The 18,866-nt window shown below is 37.5% G+C and overlaps 1 protein-coding gene across 2 annotated transcripts in view; it reads left to right on the top strand.

Moving 5' to 3' along the window:
- SHTN1 (shootin 1) overlaps nt 1-18,533 on the top strand; it is a 120,513-nt gene extending 101,980 nt beyond the window's left edge. The window contains exons 16-17 of one of the 2 annotated variants that reach the window (XM_072623602.1): nt 270-462; nt 16,687-18,533. In XM_072623602.1, coding sequence (XP_072479703.1) covers nt 270-462; nt 16,687-16,909 — 416 coding nt within the window. In that variant the 3' untranslated portion in view covers nt 16,910-18,533. The remainder of the gene's footprint in view (nt 1-269; nt 463-16,686) is intronic. The other variant, XM_072623607.1, reaches the window with a different exon arrangement.
- The last annotated feature ends 333 nt before the right edge of the window (nt 18,534-18,866 follow it).

Genomic DNA, 18,866 nt, shown 5'->3' with positions numbered 1-18,866 from the left:
GTAGACTGTTCAGGGAAATGCCCAGGTGATCTTCTAAAGGACAATTCAGAAATCCTGGAGTTGGTCCCTCGGCACCAGTTTAAAAGCAGCAGAACCGTAGAAGTAGAGCAGATTTCCCATAGGAATGTTTTTCAGACTGTCCTTGAGATTTCAGCTGTTCTGTATACAGCAAACTTAGTTTGGCCAGCCCTAGGCATTTTATTTTTCAATACCCTGTGCACTAGCGTAACCCACAATTGTTAAACTGTAGGTATGTGTTTGGTTTTAAGGTCCAACGGGGATATTAGCCACTTCAGAGTCCAAATCCATGCCAGTGTTGGGTTCTGTATCCAGTGTAACAAAAACTGCATTGAACAAGAAAACTCTGGAGGCAGAATTCAACAGCCCGGCCCCCAAACCACCTGAGCCAGGTGGAGGGCCTCATAGACTGGAAGGAAGCGCAAGTTCCAAGGTTACATTTCAGTAAGTAATGATGCTCTTTCTCATGTAGTATGTAGCAGAATTTGTGATTACTCATTTATTACTCTTGTTTGTGTTTTTTTTTCTTTCTGGAAAATACTCTAGATAGTCAATAAGTCCTTGAAATATTATAGTGGCTTCTTTTAGCATCTCCTCTTTCTTCATTTGAAGAGTCATGTTCCTATGATAGACAATAATTGTTCTGTTGAGTCCCTTCAAGGAGCGATGTCATTCAGGGCTGATGGAAAGTATATCTTCTAAATGAATTCCTTTCCCTAAATTGAATAGTAGCCAGTTCCTTCTGCATAAAAGTTTGACCTTAAAAATCCTGGGTGAAGAACCAGCCTAGCTTATCTTAGGTTATATTTCCCATCTTAGAGGATTTAATCATTTTTTCAAGATTAACATATTTAATACATCTATCTTAAGTTCGTACCTGACCAATTCAAGAAGACATTGGATAGATGTCCAAGGGATCTGTTTATAAATGCCTGTTTTCACATCTTCATTTTTCAACCCTTGGAGAAGATTTACCAGCAAAGAACAGTGAGCTATCCCAAGAGAGAAAATAGGTTAGGTAAAGAGATGTGGTTCAACAGACCTGGATCTTCAAAGTGCCACTGTCAGCATCAGGGAGTTAATCCTGCTACAGAAGTCTATGTTTCCAACAGATCCGGTAGAGGATCATTTTGTTTTCTAACAATGCCAGCCTCTTTTCGAAATTAGTCTACAGTTTTGCTTCAGTTCTCTTGCCAGGATGTCATCTGGCTTGTCACTTAAAGAAAAGGAAGTAGGTGAGACAAATCAGATCAGCAGAATATTGTAATCATGGTTAATTAAACCTCTGATTTCCTGTTCCACCGGGAGAGAAAGGACCCTCTTTTTTGTAGCTTGTGCTGTCTTACTTAGTTCAAAGGGTGAATCCTGGACAAATGAACTGGAAATTCAATTTGGATCTATTTTTGCCAAGTGGTATTTTTTCCCCACTGCTACATTCTCTTATTGGTATTGTTAACCTTTCTTTACCTCCCTGTCTCCTCTTCCCCCTACTCTTTTTCAGAATAAAAGACCTTTGCTGACTTATGGTTTTAGCTAATATTATTGTGTTTCCAAAAGCACATTTTTTTTCCCTCCAGGAATGTTTCCCATCCTTTTAACTGGAATCATTTAGACAGAAAGATGATCCATACTCACCTTTCATCTTCATGTTTAAATTTGTTTAACCCCTAATTTGGCATCAACAATCTGGCTGCATTGGAACCGATATCCAGACATAAAAGCCCACTGGGCTGAGACAAGTTAGTTTCTGAAAAATGCTTCAGTGTGTGTGTATAGATTTTTTTTTCGTTCTACCATATTACACAAATAATCTTAATCAGAAAATACTGCAACTCCTTCCACCTTTTGTCTGCCTTTTATTCAACAAAAGTAAGTGGAAATTACATTTCCAAGAAAGGAAATGAAATAATTGCAGGCCCACGGTCTGCAGAATGTGTGGTGAATTGACAGTGAAAAGGATCCGTGTGTTGATAGACACAGTTGTTAGATGCTTTAAAGGCATATGTGAAGCTCAATTTATTTCTCATCTTGCCTGTTCAATGACTGCCTAAGAGACACATTTCAATTTAATTTACCTACTTAAAGCACTAATACAAACACTGTGTATTGCTGTGTTAACTTTTCAACTTTGTAACCTAATGCTTGATTATTTAGTTCTTGACATTCTTTAGCTGAAATGACTAAATGGCACGTATTTTTCATATTGACAGTCAGTTAATGAGTAACAACACCTTCTTGAAAAACCCGTTTCTTAAGTACAATTATGCTACTTAAACAAGTCCGGGGATTTTTTTTTTTTTAACATGGTAATTATTCACTTCCCAAACAGGCAGAGTTCATCCATTTGTGCACAGTCTGGTCCCTTAGCATCTAAATGAAGTTTAATCTAACAATGATACATAAGACTGAAGAGTGAAGCTACACAGTATTTATTTAATAGTAGTACTTAATGAATTCTGGTTTAGCCACTAGATACTCTTTTAAGTTATATTCCTAGACAGTCTTGTTCTTGAATTAGAATCCGAGGAGGACCTGAGTTTGTTTCTGTGTGACCCTGAATAAGTCACAGGCTCTATAATACTAATTGTCTTCTTCTGTAAAAGGAACTCTTGGACTAAACCATCTCTGAATGCCATTACAACTCTTCAGTGTCTCCATTTATGTTCTTTACTCCAAGTTAAGATGTTTCTATTGCATTGCAGCATAAAACTTAATTGACAGAGTATTTGAGGTCATGTGTCTACACTTGCAAAAGGAAGTTATTGAAATTTACTTACAATGTCTACAGACCACCACTTCATTTTGAATGTTGGCAGTGGCAATTCTGGACAGGATAGAGAACCCCACAGCTGTGTTGGTGGGAGAGTCAGCATGCTAAGAGCCTTTGGAGTCAGCAGACCTGGGCTCAGACATGCTTCAGGAGCTATCTACCTCCCTGAGCCTCAGTTTCCCCAACTGTAAAATGGGCATAATAATAGTTGTACTACCTACCTCATAAAGTTGTTGTGAAAAAAGTGCACCTGGGAAACATTTTTAAAGAACAGTTGTAAGTTATTGTTATTTGCCATGTGTTATTATCAGCCTTTGTTAATAGGTATCCAGGGTAAAATGTAGACTGTTTCTTATGTGTGTGTTCATCCTTCATTGCCAAAGAAGACCATGCCATCAGAGAAATGATGACATGACTTGCACTTGACTTTGTTTTGAGTGAGGGAGGGCTGTCCAGGTCACCAGCCTCACTTCTCCTCCAGAGCCATCTGGATCCAGTGACCAGATATTCATCAGGATGACTGGAGATGACCCAGGATGAGGCATCTGGGGTTAAGTGACTTGCCCAAGGTCACACAGCTAGTGAGTGTCAAGTGTCTGGGGTGAGAGCTCTTAACCTCTGTTGGCTTCAGTTTCCCCCAAACTATAAAATGGGGATGATAACATCACCTCCACCTAGAGTCGTTGTGTAGATCAAATAAGAATATTTGTAAAGTGCTTAGTGTCATGCCTGATAGGAGACACTATATGGGTGCTTTTATTGTTATTCTCATCATTATCATAATCATTATTAACATTTTTCTGGAATTTATAATGGGGAAAACTTTTTTAAAGTTTAAAAATACTTCAGGAGAGCTATGAACATACTGATTGAAAAGTTCCCACTAAGTGGCCAGGGTGCAGCCTATCCATGACTACCTTTTCTGTGTGCATCTTATCCAAGTCCTCCCAGGAGGTCATTACGCAGGAGCAGCCACTGTGTCTCTGTAGACATTGTTGCACTAATTTTAGTTCCCTCTTTCTTATTAGAAATACAAATATTCTCAGGGGCAGCTAGGTGGTGCAGTGGATAGAGCACCAGTGTAGGAGTCAGGAGGACCTGAGTTCAAATCTCACCTCAGACACTTGACACTCACTGTTTCTTATAATTATTGAGACATTAACCCCTTGGTTAAATGAACCCTCCAATATGAAGTTGTTGGATTCCCCTTCCCTGCATGCTACTTTGCTGGAAAAGAGACAAAACTGCATTAACAAAAACAAGTAGCTTATTTTGAGGAATTATTGATGAAGACTTACTGGTGATGCCCTTGGTACAGTTTTGTCTGAATCCCAAAAACTCGTTTGGCAGAACTTACAATAGTAGGATCAAGATTTCCTGCCCCCATCTATGATTCTATGACAAAGAGTTAGCTCTCCTTTTCACATGGCTATCAGTCAATAGTAACATTATAGGAAAGATGAAACACCCAGTTTTGCAGAGCTGAATGAATCCAGCATTGAGCTGCTTATCTATTAAGAGTTCACATCCCTCAGACACACACTAGCTGTGTGACCCTTAGCAAGTCCCTTAACTTCTCTTAGCTTCAGTTTCCTTGTCCATAAAATGGGGATAACATGGTACCTATACCTCCTGGGGTGGTTATAAGAATCAAATGGCATAATATTTGTAAAATACTTTGCAGATCTAAAATCACTATATAAATGTGAGCTAGAATGATTTTACTATCATTATTACTGTTGATATTAAAATTGAAGAATTCAGCCTAGTATAGTGGAGAGGCCATTAGACTTGGAAATCTGAAGACCTGGGTTCAAACTGGAGAAACTATTTTTTAGAATGGGATTGTTTTAGACACTTGGGGACCAAGAAAAGCACTATTAAGATTAAAAGAAGTCAAATTAAGCACTTGGTCACAAAAAAGAGAAAAGTTTTTGGAGTGAAAAAAGGAAGTAAAGAGCCAGAAAACTCTAGTGTGTTGTTTCAAAAGTGGCATTTGATCCTAATATGTGTAGTCTCCTTATGCCTTATACTGGCGTAAGAATGCACAGAGACAATTTGGGTTTTTCCTTCCCATCATTGCAAGTGACAGAAGGGAGAGATGTGGTTTAATTGTACCAGGAGTGAATGAAATTAGATTTATAGAAATAACAATTTGGTTGAAGAATGTGGGATACTGACACAGGTTTCTCCCCAGAGATGAACAGTAACCTAATAAATATTAAGAGAGCTCTGGGATAGTTTATAACCATCCCCTTCCTTCTGAGGGGGAGAGAAAAGAACTCTGATTTCTGAGTTCTCCATCCACATGGCTAATAGATTGGGAAGTGGGGAGAACCTGATTTTTATTCTCAGTGAATTCCTTTTTGAAACCACACTCCTGGGTTTCCTCTTCTATTTCTTTCCTTCTCTATAACTGGCCTAGAACAAATATAATTAGAAAGTAAACTTGCTAGGGAAACACAGCAAAACCAAATTACTTATCACCACAAAACTTCAGGAATTCAGACTACTTGGGAGAAGGCCAGAATGAATTAGCAAAAAGTCTGTCATAAAATAACTGGATAGAAATCCAGTTGTATCATTTTCAAGTATGTAAAACATTCTTGAGTTAGAGTGAATGAGTGTGGCATAATTATGGGATCATACATGTAAACATGGAAGGCACCTCTCAGGTTACCTCATCCAACCAGCTCATGTCACAGATGGGAAACTGAGCCCCTGAAAGGTTAAGTGACCTGCCCATTTACCTATGTTAAAGTGTCAGAGCCAGGATTTGAACTGAGTCTGTTTGACTCCAGATCTCCTCCCCTTTCCACTCTGTCCTACTGCCTTCAGTCTTCCTAGACAGAGAGTTAACATTTCTTGAAATTGTCCTTCTACTCATCATTTGTGATTACTTAGAAGCTCTTTGTTTCTGCTGATACTATAAACATCAAGCCCCCATTTAAATCATTACAAATTTGAAATTAGGGAGTTTGTACTCACAAAGCCAAAGGGAAAAAACTTGGTGATTTTAATTATCCACCACTGTGGGCTCTCTGTGCTTCCCGTTCCCTTTATTACAGATAATTGAGAGCTACCCCTGTGTTCCTTGTGGGGACTATTTCAATTTTTTACCTTTTGACTGTTTTGAATATTGTTTTAACTGTTTAGTGTTTGCATGGTTTTCTGAAAGGCACTGTGGTATAGTGGATAAAAAAAAAATTTTCATTTATTTATGTAAAGACAAAGATCAATTTTCATTTGCTTGTATTGGTTGTGAAGACATTGTGAGTTTCTGGAGGCTATTTCATGGAAGGTAGCCCAGCTTTCCCATTATGCTGCTTAATGGCCAGTATGATCCCAGGGGTGACTTGAGGACATCTCTACCTTGTGGGGCAACACTATTTTCCTTCCTTCCTTCCTTCCTTCCTTCCTTCCTTCCTTCCTTCCTTCCTTCCTTCCTTCCTTCCTTCCCTCCTTCCTTCCTTCCTTCCCTCCTTCCTTCCTTCCTTCCTTCCCTTCTTCCTTCCTTCCCTCCTTCCTTCCTTCCTTCCTTCCCTTCTTCCTTCCTTCCCTCCTTCCTTCCTTCCCTCCCTCCTTCCTTCCTTCCCTCCTTCCTTCCTTCCTTCCCTCCTTCCTTCCTTCCTCCCTCCCTCCCTCCCTTCCCTCCTATTCATCTGGTCCAAAAGTAAGTGTAGTATTCCACATTATAGGATGCTAACTTGGCAACAAAAAAAAAAAAAAGGAAGTACATTCTCCTTGCCCTTACTAGGTCTGAAATAAGTCATTGGATGAATATTGTTTATGTCTGTTGGATACCAGTTTGTGGCAGTGCAGGGGAAGGCAATCCTTAGTGGTGGACACTTCTAGCCTAGTCCTTTACTGGGGTATCATTGAGGACTTCACCAGAGGCTTTGGAGAGTAGGTATCTGAGACAGGGATTCCAAGGGGATCCTGATTTCCCCAGGCACTTTCAGAGACAAAACCTTGGAGTCAGGAAGGCTGATGCATAATGGTTATTTGGCTACAGGCAAGTCTCCATGCTTGCCATGTCACCCCTCTATTCTTAAAGACTGAAAATTGCAGGTTAGGTGCAGGTATACATTAGTAGAGGGAAGGTCCTTCACCAGGAGTTATTCCATTGACATCGTAGGTTCAAATGAAATGAATTGAATGAACAAATAAATAAAAATGACAGCCTATCTCTAGTAACAACCAGAACATGATTTTTTGGTCAGCATTAGACAATAGAAAGCCATAATCTTTCAAAGTCCATAAATCTTACAGTCATGTAGGTGATGAATGGGAAACTGTTTACCTTTTCTGTAAGTAGTATCCTTTAGATATGGTCAGGTCAGTTTACTGAAGTGGAACATCAGTATTTACTCTTCCTATTAATCTGTTTCAGGAAGATTAACATCACATAAAACTTAGTGAGACATTAAAGCTCATAGATTATTGGTTTGTTTTTGTTTTCTTCATCATTATTTGCTAAATGCATTTCTGAGGTTTACCTGTATTCTGTCAGAGAATAACAGTATTCCTATATGGTGGAATGAACACTGAAGTTGGAGTCAGAAGACCTGGGTTCAAGTCCCTGCACTGCCACAAACTGGCTATGTGACGTTAGGCAAGTACCTTAGCCTCAATTTCCTAATCTGTAAAATGGAGAGAGTGCTTATAGTAGATACCTTATACATTGTTATGAAGGCTATGTACGAAAATATTTTAAAAGTTTTTTGTAATAAAAGACTGCATGACTGTAAGTTGCTGCCCAGTTCAATTCTTGTCTACCAGAACCAGCGAGGATGTAGCCTGTTTCTATGAACTGAGGTGTAAGCCACAAATACAAGGGAACTTTTCTAGGTCATCCTCAGACCCATAGGTCTCCAGGTTTAACCTTTTCCAGTTGATGCAGATCTCTTTTAATTAGTTAGAAAAGCAGTTACCAAGTTTTTGCACCTTGGGGTAGGGGGAGAGCAGGAGAGGAAGTAGTTTGCTAGGGTGACATCCTGTCCGAGAAGGATAAAAAAATCCAATGTTATGACTACAGGACTTTGATTTTCATTTTTAAAAATTAATATAGAGTGTAACCATTTTTATTTCAAGTTGTAATTAAGATTGATAGTATCTCTGTAGATATTTGACTTTATGTCTTCTATATTTTATATATTTTTCTGAGGTCATCTCATTTGGACCACTATCCAAAGACCAAAGAATAGTGAATAAAAAAACAATTTTGGATATGTTGGCAAGTAAAGCTTTTCTGTTAACCAAAAACCAAATTCAATTGACCTTCATATTTGTAACAAAAAGGATGATTAACTTATTTGACCTTTAACCTTTTTCAAAATTTATTACTTCCCATGTGATATTAATTTAGAAAAATGTTGAAAATGACCAAATCATCGGCTTGCAATTGCCAAACCTGATTAAAGCCACCAAATAGAAATTGAGGGTCTGAGCTCTGTTTTAGGGAAACTTGGTATATAATTATTTCCCTAAATGTTTATCTCAGCTGGAATTTAATTTGGATGGACACACAACTGTTCCTTAAGAAGGCTCTAGGTAATGTTTTGTTCAGCAGGAAATCCAAGAGGTCCTCCTGGCCCCTATGGTGCACACTTACATTAAAAAAAAAAAAAAAAAAAGGTGTGTTTTCACACTGCTGCTCCCACCATGAGCGCGACTAAGGCATGGTCTTCCTCCTCTTTCTTTTTGTGTGTGTGTTCACCTCAGCACTTAGTAAACATTGGCTTCTGGGTAGTGGACTACTTGGTTAGCAGAATGAGCTGCAGAGAAGGTGCAGCCTAATCTGATGATCTGGTACAATTAAAGGATTTGCTCTCCTCTCTGCTGTAATCTTAGTACCACTGCATTGTCTACTCACGCTGCAGGAAACAGCTCTGCCTCAGCAAGATGCAACTACAAAGGTTTTCCATGTGCAGCTTGTACATGGGCAATTAAGCTTTAACAACAAAATTAGGAGAACAACTGGATGTCCTGGAAGTTGAGATTCTCTTTCCTCCCCTACCCCCCAGTTCCATGATTCCTCACCTCCCCCTTTCTACCCTAGCCCGCCAACCACACACACACACACACACACACACACACACACACACTTTTTCTGCCTATTTGTTTGTTAAGGAACTACTCATGTACTCCTAGAAAGATTGTTTAGTAACTAGTTGTACAAAGGTTCTGAATTACAACTTAACAGCACCTTCCCACCAGTCGTCAAAGACATACTACATTCAGTGTAAAACTGGCAGTTAAATGCTCTTTGGTTATTCCAAAAATGTAAATACCTCAGCGAATTAATTTTGTTCTGTATAACATTCACTTCTGATTGAAAGCACTAGTAATTGCCAGACTTAGCACAGAATATCTTATTTCTTTCTACACAGAGAATTGAGCATAGAGATAAATGCTAAGGAAGGTATTTACTTTTACTGTGGTATTTTTTTGTTACCTTTCATCAGTCTCTGCAAGGTCTTAGTGTATCATAGAGGAAACAAAATTTAATTTGTAAAAATAACTAGAAAGGCAAATCTAAGGTTATCATGAGCTACAAAACAAATGCAGATCTGCGTTGGTAGAAGGCACGTCCATGAGGGGAATGAGGAATTTTTCACTAATGAAATCACAGATCTAGTCCTAAACAAACTAACAAATAAATAAATAACCAAAAAAAAGAAAAAAAGAATAGTAGATTTTTACATTTTTATTTATTTCTTTAGTTTGGTGACAGATATAATATTTGGTCAGACTTTAAAAATACTGATAAATTGTCATAAATTTAAAAAGTTATTTAGAATCAAATCTTTGGGGAACTTAGAGCAAAAATTAGCATTTTGAAAATGATGACCAATGTGGGGGCAGAGATAGGTATGACATATAGACTATACCACTTAAGGGATGTGGGAGACTTTGTTTCTTTAAAGTCTCTGTTTTTAAGCAATGCTTAGATGAGCAAACTTTTGATGTGAGTGACATGCCTAAGCTGCAATAGTTTTGTAAGGGTACAAGGATTAAATCGACTTGTCTCATTTTTCCAGCTTTTGGTGGGTTAAGATACAATCTCAGACAAGTGTTCTTCTTTGTCGCATTTTATGTGGGTATTACAAACAGATAGAAATCAAGTTCATACAAATTTCAGCATCTATGGCACACTAAAAGCCAGCCTAGTCTGGCAAACATTGATTAAGCACCCACTGTTTGCAGTAGAGATACAAAGCTAAAATGAAATCAATAAGAGTTAATTAGCAGCACTGACTTTGTTAGAGAATATGATTAATCATGCTCAGCTGTATTTTAAGAGCTCCAAGTTTTTATGTTCAGCAGAATTGTGGCACCATTTGAAGAGTGTTTCTTATTTTAAGAGGGAAAAAATTGACAGTAGGCATTATTAGCTGGGTCATTGTCTTTTATGAAACTTGTGCATTTTAAAAAAGATTTTGAAGTCACAAAGTATATCAACACATTTATTTGCTTAAGAAAAATAGTTGTGGCATCCTTGTTATGTTTTAGGCTCATATGTGTTATAAAAAGGAGCTCTCCTAAGACTGATCTCCAGGATAAACACAAATGAAACTTATGTGGGATATAGAATAAAATGTTGACTTTTTGTGGCCACTGTTCTATTTATCGGCTGAGCTGCTTTGTCAGAGTTAAAGAACGTAGCTGGAATTCCCCCTCTCTGCCAGAAGACAAAAAGAGACCCAAAATGCAGAATTAAATTTTACTTTTCAGCGAGAAAGGGTTTTAGAAAAATCACGGAAGCAGACTGCTTTTGCTCATTCCTCAGGACACTTGAAAATGGCAGCATGTCAGCAGAAATGCAGAAAATTTTATCTTTCATTTAGAACTTTTTTTGGTCACATTTTAACACAGGGAGAAATTCAACGAATGTATTAGAAGGCCTGAAAAGCAGGATTTCTAAAAGAGACAATACAGCCATCTCTGCCATCACTGCATTTCTAACTGCTGTAGTAACTGGGTAGAGAACCAGAGAAAAATATGTGAGGCCTTCTAGATTCTCAGTCTTTTTTTTAACCTTGGGAAAGTATAAAATGGATGTCCTCTCTGGAGTTTTTCTAGTAAACTACTTTATAAAGACAGATTTAAATCTTTCAGTTTTTTGTCCATGAAGGTGGTAAATATGATTGCCATTTTATCCATTTTTATTGTAAATGAAACAGAGTTCAAACTGTCTGGCTGTGCGTTGTTTGCTGGACCACTGCCATGCACTAATGCAGACGCCCTACTGCGAGCCCAGAGAAGAACTATACTTTGATTCACCAGATTGTGTTAAATAGTCCAGCTGTTGAGATTTGAAAGATAGTTCCCTTCGAAGTGAAATAAAAATGAACTTGGCATTTATTCCAGAGACCATTTTTGTACTGTTTGGCAATCAGCTTTTCAGAGGCAGCATTTTATAAAATAACTCTCACTGCTTAAAAGTTACATTCACTATAATGTTCAAAATGTCCCACCTTGTATTATCAGTAAAATTAAGCTTGAGTGATATGTAGAATTTGCATAAAGTGAGCATTTTCCCCCCTTCATTTCATGAGCTTTGATTGTTTTCAATTGAGCTCAGAACCATATCTATCAGGGCTTGTTTGGGCGTTAGTTAATATGAATTGCAGCTGAAACATTAGCTGGGATGTTGTTGAATATAATTGGAACATAGAAAGTTGATTTTGAAAGAAATTTCACCGAATACAAACAGTGATGTGCTTTTAAAAATCTAGAGTGCTGAATTTTCATCCCTTGTCAAACACTAAGAAGTTCAACCAATTCCCTGAAGTTCTACTGAGCCAGAATGATTTTCATTTGTTATGATTCATCCAGCAGCAATGCCTTTGTAGCCAAGTCTTCCCTTCTATCAGTAAGTGACACCACCTTTGAAATTCAGCATGATATCTTATTGGAAAAAACTAGTCCATATTTAGTAGTCCACCAGAGATGTGCCTATGATGTTTTCCCTGGAGTGGGTTACATATTGTCAGATCATTTGGACTTGTTTTTTTTAGACTACAAAAGTTTCTAAACACAAACCCCAAAGTCACTCATTAAAAGTATCTAAATTAATTGGATTTATGGAACAGCACCAAGTGGTAAAGGGTAGGGAAGAGTCTTGTCCTTAAAATCAGAGGACTTATGTACAAGCCCAATTTCAGCACTTATTATGTGCTATCAAATAAGACCTCTAGCTAAATCTCATTTTCCTTATCTATAAAATGAGCAGGCTGGACTAGGTAGTCTTTAAGAACCTTCCAACTCTAAACATTTTATGAATCTATGGAAAGAACACTGAACTAGAATGAGGAAACCTGGATTTCTAGGTACCAGCCCTACTACGTGACTTTGCCCAAGGTACTTACTCCTCAGGCTGTCTTCTGTAAAATGAAGGTATTGATTTAGTCCATCTCTAAGCCCTCTTTCTAGCTTTACTGCTGTGTTGAGGCTAATGTTTTATTTCACCGCCCATTCCTCTAATTAGGTCAGTTGGGTTTTGCAGAGTATAAGGCAATAATAGATGAGAATTTCCATGAACATTGTATTTTTTTTACTCCCGTCTTGTTTCCATCCTCCTTAGAGGATTAATGAAAAAAGAAAAAATGAAACCCAGGTACATACAACATGTAGCAATTACTGTGCAGCACCTGAACTTCTGCTTCTGTCATGGACAAGATAGTGAAACTTGGAGGGAAAAGTAACAGCCAACTCAGCATTTCTTTAATGGTGAAAGGATCTATTTCTGATGATCACCCTTTCCATGGAGGAAGAGTGCAACCCCTAATAATGAGATAGAAATATGGGGAGGTTAAATATGGGCCATTCTAAAATTAATAAAGGCCAGACTCCAAAAGGAACTCTTGACCACCAGCTAAGCAGACTTGAAGGTACAAGAGTTCAGTGGTGAAATCAGACAGGGAGTTTGGAAAAGCTAAAAGAAAAGGAAAATCAAATGGTGATAGCATGAAGTGATTCACCTTTAAAAGCTACAAATTGCTTTCCTACCCAGGAAAGATCTTGGAATTCAGGCAGAGAAAAAATTGTCCATCAAAACTGCCTTGATGCAGGGTTTCATCTTTCTATAGAGAATATGCCTTACATAGATGATGTGGTAGTGTATGAGAGCCATCGGGCATGAGGAGGGGGGGAGGTCACTAAGCTGGAACCAAGCTCTGGTACTGACATTATCTATGTAATTAGGAAACTGAACTATGTGATTTATAAGGTTAACTGCACCTCTAAGGATTTGGTTTTTAATTGATTGTTTTCAAAAGAATCATTACAATGATCCTTATAAATCAGTAAACTCAAGGGAACTGACCCTGTGCTAAATCACAGTAAAGAGGAAGGGTGCTAAGAGGAAGGGTGCTAGTCAGTGTAGCAAATTAGGAAAATTTGTGATTGGGAATACTGTTTACCACAAAGAGATAAAAGAATTGGATATGTAGACCAAGGTGATTTCAGGAAAACTGTCAGCATGAAAAATTCCAGATGTTTTAAGCATTGCATGGCCATTCATCTTAGTGGTAGAGCTCAGAGAACACTTGGGGAAATTTTTAAGTGGTCAAAGTATCTCACTTTTAAGGTGTGTTTGGAAGTTAGGACACATTCATATATGTACACATATATAGCACAGAAAAGTATGGGCTGTACTAAGGATCTCTTCTATTAGTGAGAAAAATTCTTGGCCTTCAAGCAAATGAGGCAAGTTGAATGAGCATTTTGCCTATTCCCAAGATAGTGAGATTGGTCCATATGGAAAGCCTCTATGGATCTCCCATATTAGAAGAGATTCCCAGAGTTTGAAATGGCATAAGTTCTAAAATCCTGTGGGTCAGACAATTGAGTGTCACTCATCTTGATTGAAGCCCTGTTATGTGAGATGCGCCATGGCAGAGACTAAGGATAGATGGGGTAGGGAGTACAAAGAAGATAAAACATGATTCCTGCCTTCATGGAACTTCCTCAGGACTTGGGACAGAGGAGGGAAATCATGTTAACTGATTCAGATCAATAATTTCTTCAATATGATTGCCCCTCCACTAGCAGAGATTATGCTTTGTTCATAGCTTTGTGAGTTATAGACAAAAAACTTTGTGTTATCTGGTGGCCATTCTTGGTGATAACCCTTTCCAAACTTAGCCAGCTTTTCCTGGGCTATCATCACGCAGTCTCTTGCTGGGAACATACCCAAAGCCTGTACTGCTTGGTAAAACCTGCCAAGTGTTGTCCTCTGATGACTATGTTTTACAACTCAGGGTCACTCATATCACAATAAGGTGTCAAAATGGAACTTTACTGAAGGGAGAGGAATGCAAATAACCATAATGTGAAAGTAAAATAATAGTTATAAACTGTCATATTAATTAAAAGGAGGGGGTGATCCAGGAAAACTAAATGGGAAAAATGCCATGGGCTCTTAAAGGATGGGTAAAAATTGTATAGGTTTTATTCATTCCTGAAGGGAATAGTGTGAGCAAAGCTATGACAGCAGGAAACAACAAGGTACGTTTGGGGGAACACCAAATTTTCTAGTCTGACTAATAGGGATACTTGTGGGGAATTGTAGCATATTAAGATTAGATGATTGTGTGATACTGAGACAGAGTGACTCCATGAACATAGGAACTTAAACCTAGAGAGGTAATTCTAAGGGTACAGTATGTTTATAATTCTGTGTTTACTCCCAAAATTTTCTGAGAAAAAAAAAATTGAATTAAAACCCAAGAGGGGAAAGAGATTCTTCCAGATTTAGAAACATCCAAAATAGTACTAAGGTGAACATGAACCAGAATCACATAATTGAAAACCTGTAAAGGACCTTAAGAATTGTTAGTCCATCCCCCACCATCCCACATTTTAGAAATGAGAAGAGAGACCAGAGAGGCTGTAATTTTAGCGAAAGGCAGATGTGGACTAGGTAGGTCAGGAAGTTTTCATTCCAGACCCCAGACTTTTTTTCCTTGGCCAGCAGTAGTTTTTTTCAAATTCCCATCTCATTGGTAGAATGTAACCATGAGTTAAAGGAAATCAAGTATTCATTAGTAACTGAAATAAGATTAAATTCCACCCCTAGGCTGTATAAACCAATAGCCATGAGTCATTCTCTAATAGTTGTTAGCAATTCTGGCAAAAAGTGACAAACTGACCTGATAGTTTGGAATGATTTAAAAAAATAGTTTGGGATGATTAAAAAAAAAAACCTCATAGCAAACAGCACAATTAATTTCCTGACGAAGGAAAACAATCTCTTTAAAAAAAAAAAAAAAAGCAAGGTTTCCAGGGCTCCTCATGACAAAACTTTTATTTGACCTGTCCTCCAAAGTTCATCCCTTTTGAGCCCTAAGAGCTTAAGATTTCACTTATTAATAGAGACCACCTGGAAAGGTATTTCTGGTAAAGAAGGTAAAGAAAATAAAGATACCCACAAACAACAAGACTGCCATTTTCTGCATTCTGGCCATAAGTGGGATGTAAAACATTATCAGTTTTTGGTATGTGTCTTCCCTGGCAACTACATGCATAGTAATTAGGCTGGTTTTCCATTTTTGGTATATACTTAGCATTGAAACTTAAAGTAATCCAAGTAAACAAACAAAACAAAAAAATTGAGTTGAGTGGATAGGGGAGTTTATTATTGATCTGAAGATGGATGTATATGAGGCTTCCTCTTTTAATGAGTTAACTTGTTAATGAGGTGGTAAGTTTAGTATTTTTCTGAACTGCCAGAGAAGAGAATATTAATCTTTGATGTCTCATAAACTTTGGGACCAAGCTCTTAGTTGCCCTCTCCTAGTTAAGCCCTTGTCCCTAACACATAGAATAGACAAGAGAACTTTGTACTGTTCAGTAATTGAGAGGGTACCTGCAAAATTTGTTCACACAGATGTAGTATTGCTCAGATTGGGAAATAGGGACTTGAGACAATTTCTTGGGAAATAGAGACTTGAGACAATTTCAAGAGAGGAAAGAAAAGGACAGAGGAAGCATCTGCGGCAACAACTTCAAATAGGAAAGAGACCCTTCCTAAATATACTCAGAAAATATTATGTTTCTTTGTTTTGGAAAAGAGCCTCAGTCCCAGATTCCTGCAAATGGTATTAGCAAAAGTTTTAATGTTTAAGATCTTGGAAGATTTCTTCTGTATATGCTTCTGACCTCCTTTTTTGGGCCTCTTTCCCTACTCTACAACAGTTCTAACCAAATTCCTCTTTTTGGTAATGCCAGCAATTGGTGTCAGGTTTACTTCAAGATCATTTTCTTAGAGCAATCTAGCTATATTGAGGCAGGCATGTATCTTAGCAGTGAGGAACAGAAGTGCCCAGGCAGTGTTCCTTCTGATCCTCAAACTGAGCAACAACTAGATTCACAGCCATGACAGTGTTCTCTGAGAAAACACTAGAGATCCTGGAATAGGGGATCAGGTGTTCTTTCCAGCTGTGTGAGGTTGAAACAGGAGATTCTAAGGAGCGGCCAATGAGTGAGGAAGAAAGCACAATGTATCCATTGGCTTTGTACTTACTGAGAAGAGCATGTAATTAAGAAGGTAGGTACATTTTATTTTTTTCACAACTTTTGTAGTTACTCTTACTTACCTCTCCTCCCTTTTGCCCTGTCACTGCCTTTCTTTGGATTTTTTGTGTTGGTTTTTTTTTGTTTGTTTGTTTTTGTACTCTGAATATCTAACCTAATAGCTCCATCCCATTGTTAAATGTTTGGCATCTCTGAATACAAACCTGTCTCTGTGCATGTTAGTGAAAATCTGAAAGTTAACTAGGTGGGGTTTTTTTGAGTCAAGGAATATCATATACAAATATTTTCTCTCTCTCTCTGCTTTTTTTTTATTTTTCTGTTTTCTCTTGTTTTGTTTTTAACTCTTCCTTCCATAGACCACCCAGTAAGATTGGAGGTGCAAGAAGAGATATGGACAATGAAAACCAGACCGGTCCAATTGTATTTTTAGATCCCATTTCCACAAGCAAACCCCAAACCAAAGACCAGGTGGCTGAAAACGAGTCAAGTCAACCCAAGGAAGATGAAGATGGCAACAGACAAGAATGTAAAGAAGATGGAGTTGAGAAAATCAAAGAGACAGACAGTTCCAACTGCTAATTTATGAGCCAACAGGCTGCCATTTTTGGAAGTCCTTTTCAATAAGCACATAATGAAATTGGGTGTCTTGTCAGGGGCTATGAATTCTGAACTTACAAATGTTTTCATTAATTCAGATTCTATTTTAATGCCCTATTGTATGTAGTTTAGCTGTACACATTAGTAAGTTCTGTAACAACACAAATTTCAAGTCAGTCTGGGTTTTGGTCTTTCTGTGCTATATAGGGATAAGATTTTTCCTAGCTGTTTTTTGTTTGTTGTCATTACCTTCCAAGGGTTAAAAAAAATCCATTTTTAAATGATTTGCTAATTACTCATCATCTCTAATGAGGAAAAAAATTATGGCACTTATTGAATAATGAGATTACCCAAATGAATTTAACTTTTGATATAGCATACATTGTAAATATTTTATATATATTATATATATGTGTGTCCATACTGTAATTTAATCCACATTGGCATCTAGCAATTTTTGGCAACTTTACAAACCCCAAAGAAGTCAGTTTCTGTTCTACTTGACTGTCTTGTGATGGAGTTACTACAGCAGCAATGCAATGATCTGCCTTTCATGCATGCAAATTCCATTCTGAGAGTTTCTGGAACAGAATTTACATCTGAGATACTGACATCTAACTGATGCTCTCTTAGTCAAAGTGGACCCCAACATAATCATGGCTAGCATATGGGAACAGAAAATTGTAGCAGTTAAACCATGCTAAGATTTCCCATGGGAAATGTTTCAGTGGGACTATACTAGTGCATTTGACATGATTGCTGGAGTCAGTTAAAACCCAAACCTTTAAGTTCCATACGGTGTGGACATTTTAAGCCATATACTGTGGTGATCTGTGTAGTATCATGTACTGAATGTGACGAAAGTACCACATTTTATCACAGCTCTTATTTACAGTGAAACTGAGTGACAGGTACATAATTTTCCTGATTCACTGCTAGTCTACATTACATAGGGGATTTTTAAAAAGAAACTAAGTGGTAGGTATTCTCTAAAAATACAATATTTGAGGCCACAACAGTGAACAAATAGAAATGTAATCAGGGATTTTTTTTTAACTTGTGCAGCTTTTCAAACTTGATTGTTTCAAAATTGGTGTTTATTTAAAATAAGTGGTAATGTATTTGAATGCACTGTAAGATTTTTTTATGACTGATTCAGTAATGGTAATTTAACTCTTCAAGCAAACGAATGGTTTTGTTTTGTTAGCTTTGCTCAGCATGCAGCTGTCAGGTGTTCTTGACCTAAGGGCAAAAGAAAATGATAAGTACTAATTGTAGTAGTTGTGTTTTACTTTATGTTTGCACGAGTGCTAATAAGCAGGGATTGGTTGAGCTGGATAGGCAATTTCCTAAACTTGGACAGAGTTGACTTTCTGCAATTTCTAGTAATACATTTTAAACTTAGGTATGTTTCCTTACACAGAATTGAAAATGTAACACTTTACAATTGTAACTCACCCCGTAATAGCACTATTATATGATATATATGGGGGCTACCAACTGTTTTACAAAGAATCTGAATCTGTACTTCCTTAAGCTTTTTTCTGATCTGCTGTGACAAGTTATATAGCATCTCATCACAACTTATTAAAAAGTATCAACAGTTTCCCATTTTGTTATTTGCATTTTGAAAATGGAAGTGAGAAGCATTTTAGATGATAAAATTTGGTATGGTTTTGAACAATTTTGAAGATATACCCAACTAACATGTGAGATATGGAAAGGCAGTAACATGGGAATTATATTTATTTAGATACAGTAAGCACTGTAGTGAAAAGAAGCAGACTGGTGATTTTGGTAGCCATCTCTCCTTAGCCACTTGAGTATGGTTTTATCATGTTTCAGTGGGTTTGGTTATAATTCATTAATAATACTGCAAAGCAGCAGTAGGGATGTGATGCAGACTGTTTGGATTTTTTTGTTTTTGCTTCGTGACAGT

This window comes from Notamacropus eugenii, chromosome 1, assembly GCF_028372415.1.
Source record: "Notamacropus eugenii isolate mMacEug1 chromosome 1, mMacEug1.pri_v2, whole genome shotgun sequence".
Classification (NCBI taxonomy): domain Eukaryota; kingdom Metazoa; phylum Chordata; class Mammalia; order Diprotodontia; family Macropodidae; genus Notamacropus; species Notamacropus eugenii.
The sequence above is the reverse complement of the archived record's forward strand: the minus strand, read 5'-3'. Positions and strand labels throughout refer to the sequence as shown.